General features: G+C 37.4%; 1 protein-coding gene across 2 annotated transcripts in view; it reads left to right on the forward strand.

Annotated features, from left to right (window-relative positions):
* TOR1AIP1 (torsin 1A interacting protein 1) overlaps window positions 1-23,035 on the forward strand; it is a 51,301-nt gene extending 28,266 nt beyond the window's left edge. Inside the window, exons 5-11 of one of the 2 annotated variants that reach the window (XM_047753818.1) lie at window positions 202-288; window positions 4,266-4,322; window positions 6,646-6,687; window positions 7,211-7,279; window positions 15,219-15,263; window positions 15,904-15,960; window positions 20,609-23,035. In XM_047753818.1, the coding sequence (XP_047609774.1) occupies window positions 202-288; window positions 4,266-4,322; window positions 6,646-6,687; window positions 7,211-7,279; window positions 15,219-15,263; window positions 15,904-15,960; window positions 20,609-21,396 (1,145 nt within the window). In that variant the 3' untranslated portion in view covers window positions 21,397-23,035. The remainder of the gene's footprint in view (window positions 1-201; window positions 289-4,265; window positions 4,323-6,645; window positions 6,688-7,210; window positions 7,280-15,218; window positions 15,264-15,903; window positions 15,961-20,608) is intronic. The other variant, XM_047753819.1, reaches the window with a different exon arrangement.
* The last annotated feature ends 805 nt before the right edge of the window (window positions 23,036-23,840 follow it).

The following is a 23,840-nucleotide window of genomic DNA, read 5'->3' on the forward strand; positions in this document are numbered from 1 at the left end:
CCACTGCGTGAGGCCAGGGATCAAACCCGAGTCCTCAGGGATACTAGTGGGGTTTGTTTCCACTGAACCACAGGAACTCCCTATATTCATTGGCTTAAAAGGCTCCATTTTAATGTTGAATTACTTGTTTTTGGTTTTTAATCCAGATTTTTAGAGCTTTAGAATTAAGACTATACTAAAATATTTTTTGTTTCTTTTTAGGGGAAACTGAAGAAAATGATCAAGACAGCTCTGACAGTGATGTTACTACTGTTAAGTTCAGATCCAGAGATTCTGTTGCATCTGGAGGTAACATTACTTTATGTACATATGACTCTTCTCTTAGGAACTGTATTTTTAGTTCAAGTATAAAAGTATTCTGTGAATTTGCTTTTTTGAAAAATACTTTACAGTATTTATTAAACCCACTTTTTTAAAAGTTGCATACTTTTTTTTAAATGATTTTTATTTTTTCCATTATAGCTGGTTTACAGTGTTCTGTCAATTTTCTCCTCTACAAAAAAGTGACCTAGTCACACACATATATATATACATTCTTTTTCTCACATTATCCTCCATCATGCTCCATCGTAAGTGGCTAGATATAGTTCCCAGTGCTATACAGCAGGATCTCATTGCTTATCCATTCCAAAGGCAATAGTTTGCAACTATTGACCCCAGATTCCCAGTCTATCCCCCTCCCTCCCCCTTGGCAACCACGAGTCTGTTCTCCAAGTACATCTTTTCTGTGGAAAGGTTCATTTGTGCCATATATTGGATTCCAGATATATGTGATATCATATGGTATTTGTCTTTCTCTTTCTGACTTATTTCATTTAGTATGAGAGTCTCTAGTTCCATCCAAGTTGCTGCAAATGGCATTATTTTGTTCTTTTCAATGGCTGAGTAATATTCTATTGTGTGTATATACCCCATCTTCTTAATCCATTCATCTGTCAATGGACATGTAGGTTGTTTCCATATCTTGGCTATTGTTAATAGAAAAGTTACATACTTTTTAATATTTATTAAAATTACTAATTCCATGTATATATCTGATTGGTAATGTAATATCTAAATAAACAAAGCCAAAGTTCCCATCATGGCGCAGTAGAAATGAATCCGACTAGGAGCTATGAGGTTGCAGGTTTGATCCCTGGCCTCACTCAGCAGGTCAAGGATCCGGCGTTGCTGTGAGCTGTGGTATAGGTCGCAGGCGTGGCTTGGATCTGGCATTGCTGTGGCTGTGGTATAGGCCAGTGGCTACAGCTCCAATTAGACTCCTAGCCTGGGAACTTCCATGTGCTGCAGGTGTGGCCCTAAAAAGGCAAAAAAAAATGTAAAAATAAATAAACAAAGCACATTTTACTTTGTTTTGTTATTTATGGAACATGAGATATTTTTGTGCTCAAAAGAAGAGTTTCTTGTGGAGTTCCCGTCGTGGTGCAGTGGTTAACGAATCCGACTAGGAACCATGAGGTTGTGGGTTCGGTCCCTGCCCTTGCTCAGTGGGTTAACGATCCGGCGTTGCCATGAGCTGTGGTGTAGGTTGCAGACGCGGCTCGGATCCCGCGTTGCTGTGGCTCTGGTGTGGGCCGGTGGCTACAGCTCCGATTCGACCCCTAGCCTGGGAACCTCCATATGCCGTGGGAGCGGCCCAAGAAATAGCAACAACAATAACAACAACAACAAAAGACAAAAAAAAAAGAAGAAGAAGAAGAGTTACTTGTGGTTTTAAAAAAGTTTTATAGAGAAACTGTTCACACTGGCATTGACTCACTACACTATCAGGAGTGTTAACTTTTAGGAAGTTTCAGTGTACTTAGATTACCTCTTTTATCTCTGAATTGTTCAAATTCACACCAAGTTAGCAGTGACAGTTTTTGATTGTTGATGCTAATTTATGTTTATGTTTATTCAAGGAAAGAGTTGACTTGAAGGAAAAAAAAAATCAACTTGAGGCTTATGAGGGTGCTGGTTAAACTTTTAAGCTGCATAAACAATAAGTAATTTTATATTTTAGTCCTGTTAAATATAAATAGAAGATTAAGTCTCTGCTTATCCCTCACTACCTTTTGAGAATTTTTGTGATTCCTGTATTTTACTTAATTATTCCACTTCAAAAATAAGCTCCAAAGCTGGTTTATGGGCATTTGGTATTCTGTTTCCCACTCTTCCTTATTTTCCATTCTTTCCTGATACAGAAATCCCAAAGGAGAAATGCAGCACCCTAGGGTAGTGGTTCAGAACGTGGGCTCTGGAGCCAGAATCCCTGGGTTTCACTCCTCTACTACTAGCTTTGTGCCCCTCAGGCAGTTGCTTTACTTTTGTGTTCCTCAGTTTCCTCATCTGGGTTATGAGGTTAATTTACTTAGAAAGTCTGGAACATAGTAAACACTGAAATTAAGTGCTATTGTTAGTTTTCATATACGCATAAATAAAGCTCTAAAAATTAAATACTAATTAAGCCATTCATATAGCCATTGCTACCGGTGCTACCTTTGAAACATCATAAACCCCAGGCTCCGTGATCCCTTTAGAATTGCAATAAATTCCTACTGAAGCACCCATAACCCTATGCAGAAGAAAACTCTAGCTCAAGAACAAAGAGGTGAAGCATATTAAGAAGAACTCGGAGTTCCTGTCGTGGCAGAGTGGTTAACGAATCTGACTAGGAACCATGAGGTTGCGGGTTCGGGCCCTGCCCTTGCTCAGTGGGTTAAGGATCCGGCGTTGCCGTGAGCTGTGGTGTAGGTTGAAGATGCAGCTTGGATCCCACATTGCTGTGGCTCTGGTGTAGGCTGAAGGCAACAGCTCCAATTAGACCCCTAGCCTGGAAACCTCCGTATGCCATGGGAAGTGGCCTAGAAAAGGCAAAAAGACCAAAAAAAAAAAAAAAGAATACTCATCTTTCTAGATTAGCTTCTGGACCAGTTATCATTGAAGAGGTACAAGAAGACCCATTGGAGTATAGGAAGAAAATATTAGAATTTTATGTATATATTTGTTTTATTTCATCCATTCTTGTTTTATATATAACGCATTAGTTAATATTTTAGTAATGCTTGTATTATGTGTTACAAAGAAATATGTTTTGGAGATTGATGCCTACAGTTTTTTTAGTTATAAAAGTACACTAACAAAAATACTTAGTCACCACCTGGACATGTCAAATGCTTTTGCCTCCAACATAGCAATATGATCACTTTTAAACATATTTTATTATAAACTCCACTTTTTTTTTTTTGTCTTTTTAGCTATTTCTTGGGCCGCTCCCGCGGCATATGGAGGTTCCCAGGCTAAGGGTTGAATCGGAGCTGTAGCCACCAGCCTATGCCAGAGCCACAGTAACGCAGGATCTGAGCCGCGTCTGCAACCTACACCACAGCTCACGGCAATGCCGGATCGTTAACCCACTGAGCAAGGGCAGGGCCCGAACCCGCAACCTCATGGTTCCTAGTCGGATTCGTTAACCACTGCGCCACGACGGGAACTCCCCTATAAATTCCACTTTTAAATGAAAAACATTTTTAAGAAGGGAAGATGGAGTACCCTGGTGGCTCAGAAGGTAAAGGATCTGTCGTTGTCACTGTAGCTGCTCAGGTTGCTGTTATGATGCACGTTCAGTCCTTGGCCCGGAAACTTCCACATGCCCCAGGTGCAGCCAAAAAAAAGAGAAGGGAAGACTAAATTGCATAATGTATTGACCACTCCCAAGAAAAATTAAAGGCAAAATGGATGGTAATGATTTTAAGAATATCCATCCTAACTCAAAGGTTTCTTGTCTCATTTACCTCATGCATGTTCTATATCTTGTTTTTTTTAAAAAAAAAAAAAAAAGATAGATAATTTTTAAATATAATGTGACCCTTTGGAAACTTTTTAAAAATAAATTATACATCCAAATGTTGAATTCCCTGGAGTTTATCTGAATTTTTGAGGGGAGGGTGCTTCACCCACAATACATGCAAGTTTCCAGGCTAGCAGTCAAATTGGAGCTGTAGCCATCGGCCTGTGCCACAGCCACAGCAATGTAGGATCCGAGCTGAATCTGTGACCTACCCTACAACTCACAGCAACACCAGATCCTTAACCCACTGACCAGGGCCAGGGATCAAACCCATGTCCTCATGGATACTAGTCTGGTTCATTACTGCTGAGCCATGCCGGAAACTCCTATTTGAATAATTTTGCCCTTTTGATTACTCATTGTTCTCTGGTGAAATGTGCATTTAAAAAGTTAAACATTCTTTATAAAGTGTATAATATTTCTTTTTTATTTTTAGACCAAACCACCAGATCATCAAGTCAATACCCAGAATCACTTTGGCAGTCATCGCAAAGTAAGTTAAACCATAATTTACACCCTTGAAGTCTGCCTGTCACTGTGGTCAAATGCTATTCTTATTTTTGAAGATCCTCTTTTGCAGTTTAATATAAAATGTTAAAATTGAGGTATAATTAATGCTAAAAAAAACTCACTTTGTGTATTGAATTTGCTTCTTGAGTTAATCATCTCTGAGCCCAACCTTGAATTTGAATTTTAAAAAAACCCCCAAAACTATAGCTTTCTATGATTTGTTAAATGTCCTTATAATATAAATTTGTTGATTGTTTTAGTTTAATTAACTAATATAGTAATTTGAACCTCCTTATATGGTGTAATTTCAACTGTGTTCCGGAAGTTTGGAAGGATGAATAAATAAGTAATACATCAGGTATAGTAAAAATATTAATGGTAAGTTAGTTGTTGCATATATAAAAGTCTTTCAGCCTTGCTTACAACTTCACAAATTTTCGTAATACAATGTTGAAAAAATATAACACATAAAAAAGATTGGAAGTAAGAAAATGCTAACAATGATTTGTTCAGGATGGTAGAATCATTGTTGAAATTTTTCCTTTAGTTTTTTCTATATTTTGCAGATTATGTACAATGGATATATATTTCTTAGATTAAGCAGAAATTACAGTTTTTTTCTTTTTTCCATTTTTAAGTCAAGTCCTAGAATTTGAATTAATTATTAAATAAACCAAAAATATCCTTGAATGTAAAATCTTCAAGGATTTTTTTTTTTCCTTCCACATCACCATTTTAAAAATATGAAACTATTTTTAATGAAAAAGTGTTTGGAAGTCTCTTTTATAATTACTGTGTATTATACTTTATATTTTTAGTGGATTCTTGGTTTAGAATTTAAACTGAGACAAAACAAAAGCAGCTGAAACAGAAATAAATCATTTATAGAAAATTATCCTCTGAATCATCTTGGATATTTGCCCTTTTGTTATTCTAAATCTTTGATGTTTGGAAGCTCTGAAATGTGTCTCCCGTTATTAATTATGCTGTAAGTATGCAATGGAATCCTTCTCAGTTATGGAAGATGGTTTGTTTTTATAGAGTTAGGTGATCAATATATATTCCTTTGAATCTAAGATGCCATTGTTTTTATGTATCACTGAGAAAGAAAAACCATCCATTTAAACTGTTACCTACCATAGATTATAAGATGCAGCCCTAAATCAGAGGTGTTTTTGAAAAATTACTTTTTAGAATCAATGACAGATAATATTAAAAAAAAGCATATGTCTAGGAGTTCCCATTGTGGTTCATTGGGTTAAGAACCCAACATAGTGTCTGTGAGGATGCGGGTTTGATCCCTGGCCTCACTCAGTGGGTTAAGGATCTGGTGTTGCTACAAGCTGTGGCATAGGTGACAGATGAGGCTCAGATCCTGCATTGCAGTGACTATGGAGTAGGCTGGCGACTCCAGTTTGACCCCTAGCCCAAGAACTTCCATATACCACAGGTGTGGCCATAACAAGAAAAGGGAAAAAAAAAAAAGCATGCGTCTGCTTTTTTAAAAAGTTACTTTGTTAGTGTAGACTGCAAACTGACCTGAAATATATATATATCTGTCTTACTCATCATGATTTTCCCTACAACGTTTTGCATATAGTAGGCACTTAAAAGACATTAATGAATTTTTTGGTTGCATTTCTGCAGTGGTACATCTCTGTTGCATTTGTGGTTAGAAAAAACTTAAGTTGAACATACTTTTATGTTATATTTGTATCAGTAGGTAGAAGTAGCTTGTTTCTTCAGGACACATTTGGAAATTTACAGTGTTATAATTGTTTGAAATACGATTTTCTAATTATCCCAGTGTATCATTTTACAGTTGTCCTTTAAATACCATCCCAAAATATGAAGTAGCATCTTTACTTCATAGCTGCTTTGCCGTGTGTACAAATTTGCTTATATAGTATATACCATTACATGTGAACTGCCTGGGTTTATATCTCTGTCCTTCTACCTTTAGATGTAATCTTGGGCAAATTACCAATTTCAGTTTCCTTATTTGTAAAATAGGCTTAATAGTATCCACCGTATAAAGTGTGAAAATTAATAAAATTATACCTGGTACCTGGTAAACATTCAATACATTTAGCCCCTATTTGATGGCTTATTATCCAATTCCTGAGTATTTTGAAATTTTGAAAAGGGAAAATACATATGTATTGTATATGTTTGGAACTGATGGAAGAAGGATTTTTTTTTGTTTTTGTTTTGGGTATCTGTAAGTAAACAAGCAAAATATCTGTGTGACATCTTCATTTTTTTAAATTTCCAAATATGCCATGACATTGTCTTTGTTTTTTCAGGTGGAGACTTTACAACTCTTGATAAGCAGCCATTAGTGCTAAGTAAGTGGTTGGATGTCTCTTCTCTTATCAGTCAGCCAATTTTAAGCCAGTCTTATTCAGCCAATAAAAATTTGAATAGGCTTTTCAGTCATTTTACCCCCTTTGCCTTAAATTGGCGTTATATGTTGTAATTACTCTGTGATGTGGAAATGTATTCAGGACTACTCTACCAGAAATAATTCATTTACAAAAGCAAATAGTTAACTTTTTCTTCTGAATTGGCACCACGGTGTTAATGAAGTTCAGGGTTGATGAATGCAGTCATTCTCACAGACCTTATCAGAGCCTTGCACATGGTTTTTGTCTCCGTGTTTATTTGCTGCCTCTTTTGCTATGAGAGGCAGTTCCTCCTCACTGATCTGATCCTTTGACATTATCTTTTACTTTGGAACCTATTGCTTTTGCTGTTTTCCTCTCCAACTTTGTTGTGCCTTTTTGATAAATTTGCCTTGTAACACTAGGGTGTAGTGTACATTTTCAAAGTATGTGAAATGATATCTTGATGTATATCTGTTTGTCTCAGGCTCAGGATATCAAAAAAATCCGCAGCAGTGGGTTGAACAAACAACAAGAATAAGGACTAGGATGCAGAGTAAGTTGATAAATCTCTGTCTGTTATTGAAGGAATTTTATTTGCTGTTTTCTTGATTATTTAACATATAAAACTGGTTCTTCAGGTAAGCATTTGGATTGTTTGTGATTTAATTAATAACAGATACCTATGATTACTAGTTGATTTAGTTCCATCTACTTGAACTGGCAGGAGACAGACTGGGAGTAAAGTATAGCAGTGTGAGAAAACCAGGAGTCTGCACCTGACCAGTAGTCAGTTCTGTCTGGCAGCAGCACAGGCTGTACGTAAAAATGAAATTCTACTCTGTTAGTACCTCTTTTTTATTTTTAACAGATTATTTGCTTTTATGTAAATAACTGCATAGAGCAGCTTTGAATACCCATTATTTTAAGTAATAAAGGGTGAAATCCTTAAATTCTATTTTCAAGTTTGGGTTTAAAATGGATTAAATGTCACAGGATTTAAGAAATAAGTAAGCGTGATACAACCACCATGCTTTGAATAGAGTGTCTATCGTAATTTCTATAGCATTGTGTCTACCTTAAACCTTGACTGTATTTAAAAGAAAAATCCATGCCATGCCTTAAGTGACCTTTAACCTCTACCTCTTCCTTACTTATGTAACCACAGTAGGTCTTGAGGTCATTAGATATTCCCATACTTTTACTTAGAGAATATAAAAATCCCCATCAGGAGTTCCCGTCATGGCTTAGTGGTTAATGAATCTGACTAGGAACCATGAGGTTGCAGGTTCGGTCCCTGGCCTCGCTCAGTGGCTTAAGGATCCAGCATTGCGTGAGCTGTGGTGTAGGTCGCAGACATGGCTCGGATCTGGTGTTGCTGTGGCTCTGATGTAGGCTGGTGGCTACAGCTCCAATTGGACTCCTAGCCTGGGACCCTCTACCTGCCACGGGTGCGGCCCTAGAAAAGACAAAGACAAAAAAAAATAAAAATAAAAATCCCCATCATATAGCTTCTTTTTTTATTTTGCTTTTTTGTGTGTGAGGGGGGGGTTTGTTGTTGTTATTGTTTTTTTGGCCATTCCTGTGGCACGTAGAAGTTCCCAGGCCAGGGATCAAACCTGTGATACAGGAGTGACAATGCCAAGTCCTTAACTACTAGATCAGCAGGAAACTTCCGCCATCATACAGCTCTTGCTTATGAAATGACTAACTCTAGTTGGTTAAGGTAAATATTCTGGCTTTGTTTTTCCAGCAGTAAAGTAGTGACGGTCATAATTCATTTTTTCTTAGCAGTGAAGTTTTGCCCTGCATATAAGTAGCTTTTTGTCCTCACCCTACTGTTGGCTGTCATCTCCTATTGCTGTGTATTCTTGTTCTTAGAAAACCATTTCCTGGAGTTCCCGTTGTGGCGCAACAGAAAGTGAATCCAACTAGTACCCATGAGGACGCAAGTTCAATCCTTGGCCTCAGTCAGTGAGTCAGGGATCCGGTGTTGCTGTGAGCTTCAGTGTATGTCGCAGACGCAGCTTGGATACTGCGTTGCTATAGCTATGACGAAGGCCAGCAGGTGCAGCTCCACTTCGACCCCTAGCCTAGGGACTTCCATATGCCGTGGGTGCAGTCCAAAAAAGAAAATAAAAAAAGCATTTCCTCTTAAAATTTGTTCTTCTTGATCTGTTATAGTTAGCTAAATATTAATTATTCAGCTTATTAGGATTATGTTTATAACCAGTATCAACAATTAAAACTTATTTTGAAGATCTGAGGGATACTCTTGGAATCAAAACTGTATGAGTTTAAGTATTTATTGCTATGAAAAGCTCCAGAGTCTTATGTTACTTCTTACCTCTTAACTGTATATTCTGGGTAATTAATATTAATTAGATAATTACTTCCAGAAAAGTGAAATGTAGTACATATTGTTGTCAAAAATGTTTGTACTTTTTTTTTTTTGTCTTTTTGCCATTTCTTGGGCCGCTCCCACAGCATATGGAGGTTCCCAGGCTAGGGGTCGAATCAAAGCTGTAGCCACCAGCCTATACCAGAGCCACAGCAACGCGGGATCCGAGCTCTGTCTGCGACTTACACCACAGCTCACGGCATCACCGGATCCTTAACCCACTGAGAAAGGCCAGGGATCGAACCTGCAACCTCATGGTTTTTAGTCAGATTCGTTAACCACTGAGCCACTACGGTAACTCCAAAAAATGTTTGTACTTTTATTTTCTCTAATAAGACACTGTACAAATACAAGGCAGAAGGGAAAAAATTGTATTAAAGATCAAGTTAATGTAGAAATAGATTTTTATGGTTGCTAAATCGATAGCACATTTGTAGTATTTTATCTGTTTGCATTCCTTTGCCTTAAGCGTGTATACTTAAGGCTTAAATAGTTGTATGCTGATTGATAGCCATCTACCATATATATAGGACTTTGAGAGTTAAACAGAAATTATATAGCAGAAGTTTGCACATTAAGATGCAGATAAAATGTTTTAGATTTTTGACCTCCCAAGGACTTTAAGATAAGAACAGTGAGAAAAAAGAATTTTCAAAGTAGAAGACTGCAGTGGTTTCCAAACAGCCTTTTAGATTCCTTTTCAATCTAAGATCATTTGAAAAAGCTTTTCCTTAGCATTCCAAGATTCATATCTCATTGTCTTAACTATACACTTCTGCCTACATCAGTGAGAAAAAAAAGTCATTTTCAGATTTAGGTATTCAAGAACCTCGGACTTTAGATCATTATGATCAGCCTACGTTAGCACCAGTTCCCTGGGTAGACAGGTCCCAGTTTAGGTTTCTCCCTGTATCCAAACCTTTTGGGAAAGATAGAACCGCCCTCTTTATTTTTCTTGTTTCCCAGGAGATAAAGCAGTGAGAATAAGGAAGACTGTCTATGGAGAGTCAGACCTCTGAGTCTGTGCTTCATTAAAACACATGCTTTGGAACCTGTCTCCAAAAGTGGTGTAGAGAAAAGAGGAGAGTTTCGGGTTAGAGTATTGGGTTCCAGCCCCAGCTCTTCTACTTACTGATTGAGTGATCTTGATAAAGCCACTTAACCTTTGTGGACCTCAGTTTTCTTAACTTTAAAGTCGGGACAATAGTGCTTATAACTAGGTGATTCTAATGAGCTTGTTTTTGTTTTGTTTTGTTTTGTTTTTGTCTTTTTGTCTTTTCTAGGGCCGCACCTGCAGCATATGGAGATTCCCAGGTTAGGGATCTAATCCGAGCTGTAGCTTCCAACCTACACCAGAGCCACAGCAACGTGGGATCCAAGCCACGTCTGTGACCTACACCACAGTTCATGGCAGTGCTGGATCCTTAACCCACTGAGTGAGGCCAAGGATCAAACCCGCAACCTCATGGTTCCTAGTTGGATTCGTTAACCATTGAGCCACGATGGGAACTCCTAATGAGCTTGTTATATATGTGAACACAATTTTTAAGTCTAAATACACCACATAATTAATGCTTATTTATTGTTAACAGTATATTGTGTAACATTCAGTAGTAATAACTATGAAAGATGTATGTCTTCTTCTCTTGGCTTTTATAGTGTGATCGTTACCATACTTATGTACTAGAAAAGCTCTATGGCCTATCTTTTTAAAAAGATCTGTTTTTTAGGCATTTGTATTAGTGTCTCTAATTATATATATATACATATATATATTTTTTTTTTTTTTTGCTTTTTAGAGCCACACCCATGGCATATGAAGGTTCCCAGGCTAGCAGTCTAATCAAAGCTACAGCTGCCCGCCTACACCAGAGCCACAGCAACACCAGATCTGAGCCGCATCTGCGACCTACACCACAGCTCTCAGCAACACTGGATCCTTCACCCACTGAGCGAGGCCAGGGATCGAACCGCAACCTCATGGTTCCTAGTCAGGTTCGTTTCTGCTGCGCCATGATGGGAACTCCCTCTCTAATAATATTTTTAATAAGATAGAGTTTAATTTTAAACACTGTGCTACCCCAGCAGTATATACCTTGTTAACTTTGTGTTCTGTGAATTATATAAATATTGCATGTTATATAATAAATGTTATTTAGCTATTCTACATCATTAAAATCATCATAGAAGAGCACTTAACATTTTTATATATTGTCTCATTTGATCTTTACAACCATGGATTAAGTTTTTCAAGATAAATGTTATCTTGATGGAATTTTTTTTGTTGTTTTTGGTCTCTTTAGGGCTGCACCCACAGCATATGGAAGTTCCCAAGCTGGGGGTCGAATCAGAGCTATAGCTGCTGGCCTACACCACAGCCACAGTAACGCCAGATCCAAGCCATGTCTGCAACCCTACACCATGGCTCACAGCAACGCCAGATCCTTAACCCACTGAGCGAGGCCAGGGATTGAACCTGTGTCCTCATGGAGACTAGTCAGATTCATTTCCGCTGAGCCACAAAGGGAATTCCAGATTTTTTTTCCTAAAGAAATTATATTTTGGGAGTTCCTGTGATGGCACAGCGATAACAAGCACGAGTAGTATGCATGAGGATGCGTGTTCGATCCCTGGCCTTGCTCACTGGGTTAAGGGTCCGGCATTGCCGTGAGCTGTGGTATAGGTCGCAGACGTGGCTCAGATCCCATGTTGCTGTGGCTGTGGTCCAGGCTGTCAGCTAGAGCTCCAATTTGACCCCTAGCCTGGGAACTTCCATATGCCACTAGTGCAGCCCTAAAAAGACCAAAAAAAAATTATTGTTTCACATGCCCTTAAACTGTAGTTTCCTTTACTTGCTACCCTTATATGTTTTTTAAACTATTTTATGCACATACATTTAATGTATACAATTTATGTATTTAATGTATACAACTTGATAATTTTGGGGATAAGAATGAACCTCTGAAACAGTTACCACAATCTACGTCATAAACATAGCCATCACCTCTAAAAGTTTTCTCCCATCATTTATTTCTTATTATTTGTGTGTGTGTGGTAAGAACACTTAAGATCTACCCTCTTAACATAAGATCTACCCTTTTAATTTTATATATTTAAATTTTTAATATATAGTACAAGGTAATTGCTCTACAGTAGATTTTTAGGATTTATTCATCTTGTTTAACTGAAATTTTGTATCCTTTGACTACTATCTGTTGATTCCCCCCTGCCACAGCCCCTGGCAACCACCATTCTACTGTCAGCTTCTATGAATTTGACTATTTTAGATTCCTTATGTAAATGTTATCATAAAGTATTTGTCCACCTTTATCTGGCTTATTTCATTAGAATAATGTCCTCTGTGTTGTCAAAAGTGGCAGGACTTCCTTCTTTTTGAAGGCCAAAGAATAATTCCCGTGTGTGTGTGTGTGTGTGTGTATCACATTTTCATTATTCTTTAATTTGTCAATGGACATTTAGATTGCTTCCATTTCTTGGCTGTTATGAATATTCTTCAGTGAACATGGGTGTTCACATATCTCTCCAAAATCCTAATTTCACTTCCTTTGGATATATTTGTTCAAAGGTGGGATTGCTAGATCATATGGTGGTCCATTTTTTACTTTCTAAGGAGCATTCTTACTCTTTCCACAGGGGCTGCACCAATTTATCTTCTCGCCAGCACTGTATAGGGGTCCTCATCTTCTCAACACACCTTGCTCTTTTGGTTTCTCGATAATAGTCAACTTTGATAATGTGAGGTGGTATCTCATTGTGATTTTGATCACATGTCATTGTGCTTTTTAAGTTTGATATAACCCAGTGGGTTGTTGTTTACTTTTGGTGTCATATCCAAGAAATCATTGCCAAGGCCAACTTCAGGAAGCTTTTTCCTTATGTTTCTTCTGAGAATGTTGTATTTCAGATCTTAGTTTAAGTCTTTAATCCATTTTGAGTTGATTTTTGTGTATGGTATAAGATAAGGGTCTAGTTTCATTCTTTTGTACGTGGTTGTCCAGTTTTCTCAACACCATTTATTGAAGAGTGTCATTTCCCCATTGTGTATTCTTGGCACTCTTGTTGAGGGTCAGTTGAGCATATCTTCATGGGTTTATTTTTGATTCTCTGTCCTCTTCTATTGGACTGTACGTCTGTTCTTATGGCTGTAACATAATGTTTTGATGACACTAGCTTTGTCATAGATTTTGAAATCAGGAAGTGTGATGCCTTCATCTTTGTTGTTTTTTCTTTTTCTCCCTTTCTTTATTTTTCTTTTTACGGCTGTACCTGTGGCATATGGAAGTTCCTAGACTAGGGTCCAGTCAGAGCTGCAGCTGCCAGCCTACGCCATAGCCACAGCAACACGAGATCTGAGAGAGCTGCATCTACACTATATGCCACAGCTTATGGCAATGCCAGATCCTTAACCCACCGAGCGAGGCCAGGGATTAAACCTCCATCCTCATGGATGCTAGTCAGGTTCTTTACCTACTGAGCCACAATAGGAGCTCCCAGCTTTGTTCTTCTTACCCAAAGTTGTTTTGGCTCTTTGTGATCTTTTGTGGTTCCATAGGAAATTTTAGAATTGTTTTATGTTTCTGTAAAAAATGCCATAGGAATTTTGATAGAAATTGTACCAAATCTGTAGATTGCTTTTGGTAGTAGGGACATTTCAATAATATTAATTCTCCAATCCATGACCATGGGATGTGTTTCCATTTGTCTGTGTCTGCTTTAATGTCTTTCATCAGTGTTTTAGAGGTTTTGGTATATAATTCTTTCACCTCCTTGGATAATCATATTCTTAAATATTTTATTCTTTTCGATGCTATTGAAAATGGGAGTTTTTCTTAGTTTTTTGTGTTAATTTTGTTTCCTTAATTTTATGTTCTGTGAGTTATGTAAATGTTACATGTTTCATAATATTATTTAACAAGTCTTCATGATTAATATCACCATAGTGTAGCATCTCACAGCATTTTCATATTTTATTTGATCTTTGCAATCATGTAGTGAGGTATTCAAGATAAACATTATCTGATAGAATTTTTTTTTCTTAAGTAAGGCAGTTTTAACTCTGACAACCTAACTTAGAAGCTTCTAAAATGATGCAATTTCCTGGACTAAACTAGCAATTGCAAAATAATATGCCTTTAGAGTTAAGGTTGATGTAATTTTATTTCACTTTAAGTTTTTTTTTTTTTTTTGTCATGTGATTCAAGAATAAGGCTATTTCTGTATCTTAGCAGTGCTAATTTTATTCCTCCACTTAGTCCAGTGTTTGTCAAATGAAAACTGTGGAAGGGTTCTAGAAAAATTACTTATACACATAAAAGTTATAGAACTCTAGGCAGGTGATAGATGGCAGTATTGGTAAATGTAGGTCATACAAATAAATAACTCAGCCTCTTCACCTTCTGAACCCTGACTTTCCATTTTCCCTCTCTTAAATGTTAAATATGTGGCCATGCCAAGAAAGATGAAAGATAAAAAGGAAGAGTTGGATAGTATTTAATTTACTTTCTAAAGTAATGATGGAAATAGAGATTCGATAGAGTTATAAGAAAGTTATTTTTCAAATCTGTTGTTGAACTGCAAAGCTAAAACAGAAGTACTTGTCTGTTGGAGTTCCCACCGTGGCTCAGCGGTAACAAACCCGACTAGTATCTATGAGGACGTGGATTCAATCCCTGAGCTTGCTCAGTGGGTTAAGGATCCAGTGTTGCCGTGAGCTGTAGTGTAGGTCGCAGAGACGGCTGAGATTCCCCATTGCTGTGGTTGTGGTGTAGGCCAGTGGGTACAGCTCTGATTCAACCCCTAGCCTGTGAATTCACATATGCCATGGATGTGGCCGTAAAACGACAAAAAAAAAAAAAAAAAGAATTAGTTGTCTGATGACAGAAATGGTGAAAAGTTCTTTAATGTAATTTTTAAAATATTCCTGATATTTGAAATGTTCAGAAGCACCAGAAGTGGTGTTTGAATCAGTCTGAGGTAGAAATAGTGAGCATTAATGAGTTTTACCTCAAAATGCCTTAACCGGAAAGCTCAGTAATCCGTAATCCATATTTTGTCCTTCTTTCCCTCTTTACAGCATCATCACCAGGCAAGCGTTCAATATATGGCAGTTTTTCAGATGGTATAATTTATTTCCTTTTATTATAGTTATGCTTATTTTCTTTGTCTTCTTTTTTTTTTTTTTGTCTTTTTGCTATTTCTTTGGGTCGCTCCCTCGGCATATGGAGGTTCCCAGGCTAGGGGTCTAATCGGAGCCGTAGCCACCGGCCTATGCCAGAGCCACAGCAACGTGGGATCCGAGCCGCGTCTGCAACCTACACCACAGCTCACGGCAACGCCGGATCGTTAACCCACTGAGCAAGGGCAGGGACCGAACCCGCAACCTCATGGTTCCTAGTCGGATTCGTTAACCACTGCGCCACGACGGGAACTCCTCTTTGTCTTCTTAACTTAGTCCCAGATGTTTCACCACTCGCATTAAATCATTTGGGTCAAATTTTTCAAGGCTTTCTCACAAAACTAATGCATAAAGTGTATGTTTTGTACTAGACCATTACATGCCATAAATAATTATGAAAGAAATAGATCTTGTGTCTCAAGCAGCTGTCAATCTAATGGGCGCTCAGATCTTCTGCTTTTTCTTCTGTTTCCGGCTGATCTCTGCCTTATTTTCTCTTGGTGGAGTTTGCATTTTCTTTTTCTATTGGAAATACTGAAATTATGAAACATAAATTGACAGTCTTTATCACTCCTATCGTTAGATGACAGTGTTCAGAAATCAGAGTTTGGAAACCAGTCGCCGTCAACCTCCAGCCAACGTAAGTTTGTCTCTTCAAGCTTTTAGTAAGTGAGTCTCTAAAATTGCTGATCATAATGATTTTTAATTTTTTTTGACACTAAATAATGCTGTTTGAAGAATTGTATTTTGAACACTTCAAAGGAAAAAGTATGTATTTTTACTAGCAGTGAAAGTCTTTAAGGACAAACTATATGAAACAACGTCTAGTTTCCCCCTCCCCTTTATTATCCATAAAACCAAAACTAAAAGTTAATAAATAAAGCAACTAATACTATTAACTAAGTGAACCTTATTGAGTCAAAAGAAAGATGCACATGGCATGACGTAATGAAATTGTCATTGTTTTTAGAGTTACCAACCTATGTTTGAAGTAGATTGGACCCCTTACCTTCTCTTTGGTCTTGGGGCAAGTGTCTTTAATTCTCTAAACCTGTCTATTATCCTGAATGAGTACTAAGAAAATAATAGTGATTCTCAGATTCTTTGGTCTTTTTTACTTTTCTTGTCTTTTGTCTTTTTAGGGCCACACCCACAGCATATGGAGGTTCCAAGCAAGGTTTCCAATTGAAGCTGTAGCAGCAGGCCTACAGCACAGCCACAGCAACGCGGGATCCAAGCTGTGACTTCGACCTATGCCACAGCTCACGGCAATGCCAGCTCCTTGGGTAACCCACTGAGCAAGGCCAGGGATCGAACCTGCTTCCTCATGGATACAGTCGGGTTCATTAACCACTGAGCCATGACCTGACGGGATCTCCAGATTCTTTGGCCTTAATGCCACTTTTCTACTAGCAAAATTAATAAGTACCCCAGACACCTTTTTCTTTTAAAAGATGGGTTATACTGTCCATATTTACCTAAAAATTAAAATTGAAAAGTGTTTTAATGTTTATTATTTTGATTTAAAATAATATAGTAAGAAGAGTGATAGGTTGCTTTGTGTTTAATCTCTTTAGTACCTGGCCTAATAAATTGGAGGTGGCGCTTCATATCTGCTTCTGTATTTAGCCTGTTACAATGTATTGTTTTGGTTGAAGTATCTGCAAAAAACGCAGCTTTGTAGAGATACGTAAAATTTTTATAGTCTTCGGACAGTTGTGGATCTCTTTTGATACTCTATAAAACTCAAGTGGTATTTTCTAAATGTTATGAAATGTGAAATCTGAAACCATAGTAATGAAGTTTCTGCTTTCTATTGTATTAAAACCCATTGGTCTTTCTAGTACTTTGAATGTGAACCATACACTGGTCATTTGGAAAATGTTGGTTCACTAAGTTGTGTAGATCTTCCAAATGCTGACACATTTGTCATACAAAATAGAAAGATCACATTGGATACAAATGAACTTATTTACAAAAGGGAAAGAGACTCACAGACTTCTAAAACAAATTTATGGTAACCAAAGTGGAAAGGTAAGGGGAGGGATAAATTAGGAGTTTGAGATTAACATATACACACTGTATAAATAACAGATAATCAACAAGGACCTACTTAAAACACAGGGAGCTCTACTCAGTATTCTGTAATAAGCTATATGGGAAAAGAATCTGAAAAAAAAGATATGTGTATATGTATAACTGATTCACTTTGCTGTACACCTGAAACTGTTAACACAGCGTTTAAATCAACTGTACTCCAATATAAAATAAAAATTAAATTAGGGGAAAAAAGATCACATTTGTTAAGATCACCACCAGTCTCAAGACAAGAAGTCCTTTTTTTTTTTTTTGCCTTTTCTAGGGACACTTCCCATGGCATATGGAGGTTCCCAGGCTAGGGGTCTAATCAGAGCTGTAGCCGCCGTCCTATGCCAGAGGCACAGCAACGCGGGATCCGAGCCACGTCTGCAACCTACACCACAGCTCACGGCAACGCCGGATCCTTAACCCACTGAGCAAGGCCAGGGATCGAACCGGAGACCTCATGGTTCCTAGTCGGGTTCATTAACCACTGCACCATGACAGGAACTCCTCAAGACAAAAAGTCTTAAGTATTGGGAACGTTAGACTCATGAAAGCAGATATTCCCACAATCCTTGTTTTCACTTGAAACGTTGAATTTTTATAACTGGGAACAAATATTGTCAGTTGTTTTCTTAAAGGCAACAGGCTCACCTTGTTTATTTTCAAGAAAATGTCTGCTAGATAGAAAAGTCTAATTAACCATAGATTGTCTGTTATCCTTTCAAGTAAAAATTCTGTGCAAAAAGCCCTAGTTCAGCTCACAACTCAGTTGCACCAAGTTCTTTTCCTTGAGACAGCCCTGGTAGTGTGCAGTGTAACAGAAGTGCTTTACATACGCATCTCATTTTTTCGTATAGAATGTGAAGATTTATACTCATGGGTTGAATTTTTGTAAGATAAATTTTTTTTTTCTCTTTTGTCTTTTTAGGGCCACACCTTGTGGTATGGAGGTTCCCAGGCTAGGGGTCTAATTGGAGCTGTAGCTGCCTGCCACAGCCACAGCCATAGCAACGCCAGATCTAAGCCAAGTCTTCGACCTACACCACAGCTCATGGTAACACCAGATCCTTAAGCCACTGAGCGAGGCCAGGGATCGAACCCACAACCTCATAGTTCCTAGTCAAATTCATTTCTGCTGCACCACGACAGGAACTCCTAGTAAGATAAATACTTTTAACTGCTTCATGAAGGACATTCTTAAGTGAAACTGATAACCTTGAATACCTGGCCATGAAGCATACAAAGCCTATCCTGGTACAGTTTGGTGCCACTGCCCTGTGATTCATCTAAAGCATCAGTTAGTTTTCTTTTGCACCATCAGTGCAGATGTCAACATGGTGGGGGAAAGCAAGTAACATCTTAGTGTTAGGAGAATAGCTTTAACCTCAAGGACCCCTTTGAAGAGATTCTGAGTGATCCCACCAAACACACTTTGAGAACTCTTGCTCTAAAAGGTCCGTGTTACAATTATTACTCTGAAGCAGTCAATCAATAAATAGAAAGAGGTAAAAGTATTGAGGCTTTCATGTTAAATGATTAAATGAGATGATATATGAGAAAATGCTTTATAAACTGAAAAGCACTAAGTAAATATAAATTGGTATCATTTCCGAAAAGAATTAGGAATGAATTGCAAAGTGAATTTACCAATGTTAACTTTCATGCCGCAGAAGACAGACAGCATCAGTGCAATTAATTAAAGGGACAGCTAGCTATTAAAACATATGGAGGGTTTCACTTACTTTTTTTCCTCCTTTTCATTGACTCTGTTTTAATTAAAGTAGAGTTGATTTACAGTGTTGTGCCAATTTCAGCTGTGCAACAATGTGACTCAGTAATATATATATATATATATTTTTTTTTTTTGTATTACTTTTCATCGTGGTCTGTCCCAGGAGATTGGATATAGTTCCCTGTGTTATACAGTAGGACCTCATTGCTTATCCATTCTAAATGTAATAATTTACATCTACTGACCCCAAACTCCCAGTCCATCCCACTCCCTCCCCCCACCCCCTTGGCAACCACAAGTTGGTTTGCTGTGTCTATGAGTCTGTTTCTGTTTTGTAGATAGGTTCATTTGTGCCGTATTTTAGATTAAGTGATATCATATGGTACTTGTCTTTCTCTTTCTGACTTATTTCAGTATGATAATCTCTAGTTGAATACATGTTGTTGCAGATGGCATTATTTCATTCTTTTTCGAGGCTGAGTAGTATTCCATCATTTATAGGCACTGCATCTTAATCCACTCATCTGTCAGTGGGCATTTGGGTTGTTTCCAAGTCTTGGCTATTGTGAATAGTGCTACAATGAACATTAGGATGCACGTAGGAAGATTTCACTTATTTACCCTTTTATTTATCCCTTTATATACTTCAAAAAATGACACTGGATAATAAGCCCTGTTTGTTTCCAAATTTGAAACTATTTTGTGAAGTGTCTTAATATTTATTGTTCACCTCCCAGTATTAGCAGTAGTTATAGAATTTTGCTTTATAAATTGTGTTCTTTCTGACTTGCATGTGCCATTTCATATATTTATTTATTTTGCTTTTATTTTTTTCTTTTTAGGGCCATACCACAGCATATGGAAGTTCATAGGCTAGGGGTCAAATCAGAGCTGCAGCTGCTGACTTAAGGCCACAGCCACAGCACTGCCAGATCTGAGCCACATCTGTGACATACACCACAGCTAATGGCAATGCTGGATCCTTAACCCTCTGAGCAAGGCCAGGGATTGAACCCTCATTCTCGTGGACACAGGTCCACTGGTTCACTGCTGCTGAGCCACAACGGAAAGTTTCCCATTTCGTATATTTAAATTCTGCTTTTTCCTCTAAGACTTGTCATTTTGACATTGAGGATACATATGCATACTCATACACATAACTTAATACACATATGATAAATAATTTCTTTAAGAAAGTATATTAGGAGTTCTCTTGTAGCACAATGAGTTAAGGAGCCAGCTTTGTCACTTCAGTGGCTTAGGTTGCTGCTGTGGCATGGGTTCAATCCCTGATCTGGGAACTTCCATGTGCCATTGGTGTAGCCAGAAGAAAAAAAAAAAAGGAAGTAAATTATCAGCTCCCTTCTTTAAATCAAATATTTGTAAAGATTAATGCTGGCTTTAAAAGTCACTTGCCCTTGAATCTAAGAAAATAATATTTGTATCTGTCATTTCTTTTTTTCCTGAACAGAAGTGACTGGACAAGCCAAAACTACATCTTTTTTCAAGATAAAGTGGTGGTGGCTCCCTGTTGTGATAGTTGCTCTTGCCATTGGGAATTTTTGGTTCAGTCGTACTTCTGAGGCAGAAACCACTGCTGTTCAAGAGTTCCAGAACCAGATGAAACAACTGATGAATAAGTACCAAGGTCAAGATGAGAAGCTGTGGAGAAGGAGCCAAACATTCCTGGAAAAACATCTTAATAGCTCTCAACCTCGGCCTCAGCCTGCTATCTTGCTGCTCACTGCTGCCCGAGATGCTGAAGAAGCACTGAAGTGTTTGAGTGAACAAATTGCTGATGCCTATTCTTCTTTCCGCAGTGTCCCTGCCATCCGGATCGATGGGGCGGGCAAAGCTACTCAAGACAGTGATATTGTCAAACAAGAGGTGGATGAGGAATTGAGCAATGGATTCACAAATGGCCAGAATGCAGCTGTGGTACACCGCTTTGAGTCACTGCCTGCGGGCTCGACTTTGATCTTCTATAAGTATTGTGACCATGAAAATGCAGCCTTCAAAGATGTAGCCTTAGTCCTGACTGTCTTGTTGGAGGAAGAGACACTCGGAACCAGTCTAGGCCTCAAGGAAATTGAAGAAAAAGTGAGGGATTTCCTCCAAGTTAAGTTCACCAACTCAGACACACCTGACTCCTACAAACATATGGACCCAGACAAATTGAATGGACTCTGGAGCCGTATTTCTCACTTGGTCCTGCCTGTCCAACCTGAAAATGACCTGAAAAGGGGCATCTGCTTATGAGGGGTGACAGAAGAGAAAATCATGTCTCAAGTCTTCCGAATCTTTCAGACTTTCTAACCAGAGACAGGATTCGGAGCTCTTTATGGAAGAACTACTTTGTTTTGTTTTTTTTAAAGGAGTTTAAGTTCTTATGTAAACGTGGAACTTCTAAATCATTTATTCAGCCTAATTATCTGTCACTTGAGAATAGTTTCCCTGTTTCCACTAAGATCTGTGTTAATGATATCTGAGGACTATAAATTATATGCAGTCCCATAGAGGATCTACTTAGATTCTGGATGGAACCCTTTTTGTGGTGGTATGACCAGTGCGGGGGTTGGGGGGGGATTAGGTGCCTTCCTATGAATCCTCCTGATTTTTTAACTTAGATGTTTTTCAGAGCTGATTGAGTTTTTAGTAAGACAGCTCCCTAAACACAACTGTGGGTTTTTCCATTTTGTTCTCTTTTACATCTTTCAGATTTGAATTCCTTAGTCAGCTTCTGCTTATAGGAACAAAAGAAGTGAAAGGTCATCTGTGTGTGTTTGGAGTTTTTGTTTTGTTTTTTTTCTTTATTTTGGGACGGCAGGGAGAGGCGATAAGGGAAAAGGAAGAAGTTGTGGAATGGGGAAGGGAAGAGGGGAAAAGTCTTCAAGATGAAATGTTAAAATAAGCCACTGAGACTCAGGATTGGCCAAACATACATATGTGAAATCCATTCTCAGTGAATTCTATTGGGATTTGTTTTCCACATTTTCTTTTTGTTCCCCTTTAAGAAATTTTTAGTCCTCCCAAAGATTTGAAGCATGTATGTGACAAGGTTTAGTGTATTTGTTCACTCAGCTCTTAAAGAATGGGTAAATTCAGAGAAGCTTATTTTGGTCATATCCTGAGAGTATTTTTTAAGAAATATAATTATTGGTAAACCATTTGTTACCTAGCTTTCCTGGGCTGTTGAAGGATTTGAATTTCTGTGTGTCTACTTGCTGCAGTCTAAGTCCTTTAGTGATACTCTTATAACAGATATAAAGATTTACTATGCATGTGATAAATTCTATTAAGAGTGCCTCAACCGGAAAAGGAAGTGGAGTTTACCTTATGTGAAGAATGTTAAAACGTACTACTGTTCATTACTGTACTACTACAGTATTTCGGTTTTAACTTTGCATCTCTAACATCTTTCTTATTTGTCAACTGCTTTGATTTTCTTAGAATCCTAAAATTCTGGATCCGCCTTATTTTTTTATTGTCTACAAACCATTAAATGAAAATACTGTTTTTAGAATACAGCCTGTCGGTGGCTTCATCATTTACCGTTTGAGTAAATGAGTGGTGGTACAGTATGGTCTCATTTCTTCCCTCCAGGACTGCCAGTATCCATAAATTTATACCCCTCACTGTAATTTGTTCCTGACTATCAGAAGTCAGATGTTCTAATTTATAGAGGATTCTAAAATAAGAGTTTTTGAAAAGGCTTATTTTATACATATATGTATTATATGGAGAAACAGATGTTTTTATTAAATGTCTCTTTGACCAAAATAATTTTAAAGTCACTAATATTACTTGTATCAGGAAAAAATAATTGTAGCAGCTGATCTGTAAATGACTTTGAAAGCTATTTTAGTAATTTAAATAAATTTACTTTATTGGTTTGTAAGAAGTGTGTTGTAAAACTTAATGATTCACATACCTTTCTTGAAAAAATTGTTGCTAGGGTTTTCTTTACACTTAAATGATTTTAGTGACTTCTGCTAGGAGAAACAAAAGCCAAACAAAGATTAGAGCCATTCACAAATATGTTGGTAAGAGATAACATCATTGTGATTTGCTATTTCATCCAGGGATTTTAATTATCACTGAAATGAGATTAATTTAGGTATTCCTAACTCGGCAAAATGATTGATTCTTACCTCCCTAAAGAACTTTTTTTAGACAGAACATTGTAAATCAACTATAATGAAAAAAATAATAATCTTTTTTTTTAAAAGAAACTTTTTAGGTATTATTTTTCCTGATCATCTAACCTCATGAAATTTTAATACCACATATATACTGTGTATTTTTATGGGCTGTATATTTTTATGCTTTATACACATGAGTGGTAAGATTTTTTTTGCCCTCCAAGAACCATTTTTGCCCCATTGAAATACATGCTCAATAACGTCTATATTTTATTTTTGCTTCTTCAAAAATTTTTTACTTTAACCTTTTATTTTAGAGAATTTTAAACCAAAAAAAGTGGCAAAATGTGCTTCATTCTACTAAACTGTGCACTACAAAATGATTAAAATGGTAAATTTTATAGGATGTGTACTTTCCCACAATGAAAAAAAAAGTAGATTTTATAACATGAATACCAGTTATCAACTCAATTTTGTTTCATCTCCCTCCCTGGGTTCCCACTTTCCCCATTATTTTTTTAATTTAAATATAGTTGATTTACAATGTTGTGTTAATTTCTG

The sequence above is a fragment of the Phacochoerus africanus genome, chromosome 11 (assembly GCF_016906955.1).
Source record: "Phacochoerus africanus isolate WHEZ1 chromosome 11, ROS_Pafr_v1, whole genome shotgun sequence".
Taxonomy (NCBI): Eukaryota; Metazoa; Chordata; class Mammalia; order Artiodactyla; family Suidae; genus Phacochoerus; species Phacochoerus africanus.